Here is a 2,608-nt window from a genome sequence, read left to right as displayed (position 1 = left end):
TCCCGGTTAATCCCTCTTCCCTGGCATTCCAGAGGTGGGCATGGAGCACTTCCTGAAGAAGGTGGAGGCCGCTCACTGCGCCGCCTGCGACCTGTTCATCCCCATGCAGTTCGGGAGCATCCAGAAGCACCTCAAATCCCTGGATCACAACCACAACCGCAGGGTGAGCGGGAGCAGGGCCTGGGGGGGCCATCCTGGATCCTTTGGGGGGGCCTTGAATCCCGGGAGAGCTTCTCCTGGATGGTCCCGGGGCTCCAGGGGCTTCATCCAGGGAATCTCCAGGGAATTCTGAGGGATTTGTGTCCCCAGAGCCTTCTTCCCCCAGAATCTTTGCCAAATTTTCATGGAATTGTGTCCCCAGAACCTTTTTTCCCATAGATTTTTTGGTTTATTTTGGTGGATTTGTGTCCCCAGAACCTTTTTCCCGCAGAATCTTCAGTGAATTTTGATCATTCACAAACTTCTCTCCCCATAATCTTTGCTTCATTTTGAGGGATTTGTGTCCCCAGAAGCTTTTTCCCACAGAATCTTTGCTTCATTTTCATGGATTTTTGTTCCTAGAACCTTTTTCCCACAGAATCTTTGCTTCATTTTCATGGATTTTTGTTCCCAGAACCTTTTTCCCACAGAATCTTTGCTTCATTTTGAGGGATTTGTGTCTCCAGAACCTTTTCCCAGAGAATCTTTGTTTCATTTTGATGGATTTGTGTCCCCAGAACCTTCCCCCTCAGAACCTCCAGTGAACTCCGTGTCTTTCCCCCCCCATTTCTTGCCAACCAAGCCACCTTTGATCCTTCCCAGCTCCCACACGGGCTGTCATTCCAGACTTTCCCTGGCAGGGCTGATCCCAGGCGGCTCTTCCCGGCCTAAAACCCCCCTCACCCCTCACATTTGGTCCTGGATCCGCTTCCCTGAGGGCGTTTTGGTGTCATCCCCCCCCAGGCCATGATGGAGCAATCCAAGAAATCCTCCCTGGTGGTCGCCCGGAGCATCCTCAACAACAAACTCATCAGCAAGAAGCTGGAGCGGTACCTGAAGGTGGGAATTGCTGCTGGAATGTCTCGGAGCTGATCCCTGTGAGGGGGTTTTCTGGGGACTTTTCTGGGAATTGTGGTGGATTCCTGGATGATGCTCGTGGAGTTTCCTGTCCCCCCCTCCTGGAACCTGAGCCCTGGTGCTGCCCCTGCTGATGGGGGGAGTCATGGAAAGGGTTGGGTGGGAAGGGACCTTCGGGATCATCCCATTCCCACCCCATTCCAAGGGCAGGGACACCTTCCATGGGTCAGGTGGCTCCAACCTGGCCTTGGACGCTCCCAGGGATGTGCCATCCGCATCTTCTCTGGGAATTCCAGCCCAGCCTCTCACCAGCCAAGGATTCCTTCCCAAAATCCACCTCAATCCCCCTTTTCCAGGGGGAAGCCATTCCCTGTGTCCCGTCCCTCCATCCCTTGTCCCAAGTCCCTCTCTGGCTCTCCTGGAGCTCCTTTAGCCTTCCCTGCTCCAGGGGAACATTCCCAGCTCTCCCAGCCCGTCCCCAGAGCAGAATCCTGGAATCCTGGGGTGGTTTGGGTGGGAAGGGACCTCAAAGCTCCTCCCATTCCCATTTAATTCCAAGGGCAGGGACACCTTCCGTGACCCAGGTTGCTCCAACCCGGCCTTGGTGGATGGGAGCAGCCACAGCTTCTCTGGGAATTCCCTCCCAGGGAGGAATTCCCTCCCGGTATCCCCCACTCAGCTTGGATTTGGGTTCTGGAAGCAGCAGCTGCTGCGGGAGCTGCTCATTTCCCGCTCGGCTCGGAGGCTCGGCGGGGTCTGTGCCGTGGGAGGTGTGAGTTCCTGCAGCTCATCCGCAGGGGAAGCTCCGGCTGACGGGTGTTGTTCTTGTCTCCTTCCCTCACCAGGGGGAGAATCCCTTCACGGATGATCCCGAGGAAAAGGAGGAGCACGAGGAAGGGGAAGGGGGAGCCGGCGGGAACGCGGAGGAGGGAGCGGAGGAGAACAAGGACGAGGAGGGAAACCCCGAGGAGGAGGAGGAGGAGAACCCGGAGGGGGAAAACCCCGAGGAGGAGAGCAAGGATCCCGAGGAGAATCCCAAAAAAGAAGGGGAGGGAGAGGAAACGGGGCCAGAGACAGAGCGGGAGCCCCGGGCACAGACAGAGCTCGGCGAGGCGGAGCTGAACTCCCCGAATCCAGAGGAGCCCATCCCTGGGGAAGAGCAGCAGGAGGAGGAGCAGGAGGAGGGAATCCAGGAAGCCCCCGCGGCCCCAGAGGACGAGGCCGTGGAATGACCCCACGGAGGGGGAAGGACCCGACGTGCGTGTTGGATGTTCCGGAACCCGCCGTGTCCGTGGATGTTTCCCCTTCTCGTCCCGCCCGACCCGCGGGGCCGGGGGAGCCTTTTCCCTGGAAAGTGATAATTATTATTAATTATTAATTATTTTGGGTTTTTGTTTTTTTTTTTTTTTTTGGGGGGGGGGGTTGGAACTAGAGGATTTTTTTTGTACCGAACCTCCACGTGTAGTCGCTAGTTTCGTGCGGTCTCTGTTCGTAGGTGGCTTTGTAGGAGATTTTTCCTTTGGAGCATGTGTGGAAGCCGGAGCCGCTCCGG

General features: G+C 56.6%; 1 protein-coding gene across 1 annotated transcript in view; it reads left to right on the top strand.

The window, feature by feature from the left end:
* LOC114073213 (A-kinase anchor protein 8-like) overlaps positions 1-2,563 on the top strand; it is a 10,602-nt gene extending 8,039 nt beyond the window's left edge. The window contains exons 7-10 of the mRNA XM_027911000.1: positions 20-163; positions 943-1,038; positions 1,902-2,147; positions 2,552-2,563. Coding sequence (XP_027766801.1) covers positions 20-163; positions 943-1,038; positions 1,902-2,147; positions 2,552-2,563 — 498 coding nt within the window. The remainder of the gene's footprint in view (positions 1-19; positions 164-942; positions 1,039-1,901; positions 2,148-2,551) is intronic.
* Positions 2,564-2,608: the final 45 nt, after the last annotated feature.

This window comes from Empidonax traillii, unplaced genomic scaffold, assembly GCF_003031625.1.
Source record: "Empidonax traillii isolate 1590-97213 ecotype Southwest subspecies unplaced genomic scaffold, ASM303162v1 scaffold5688:size22738, whole genome shotgun sequence".
NCBI classification, from domain to species: Eukaryota; Metazoa; Chordata; class Aves; order Passeriformes; family Tyrannidae; genus Empidonax; species Empidonax traillii.
This window is presented reverse-complemented; position numbering and strand designations above follow the sequence as displayed.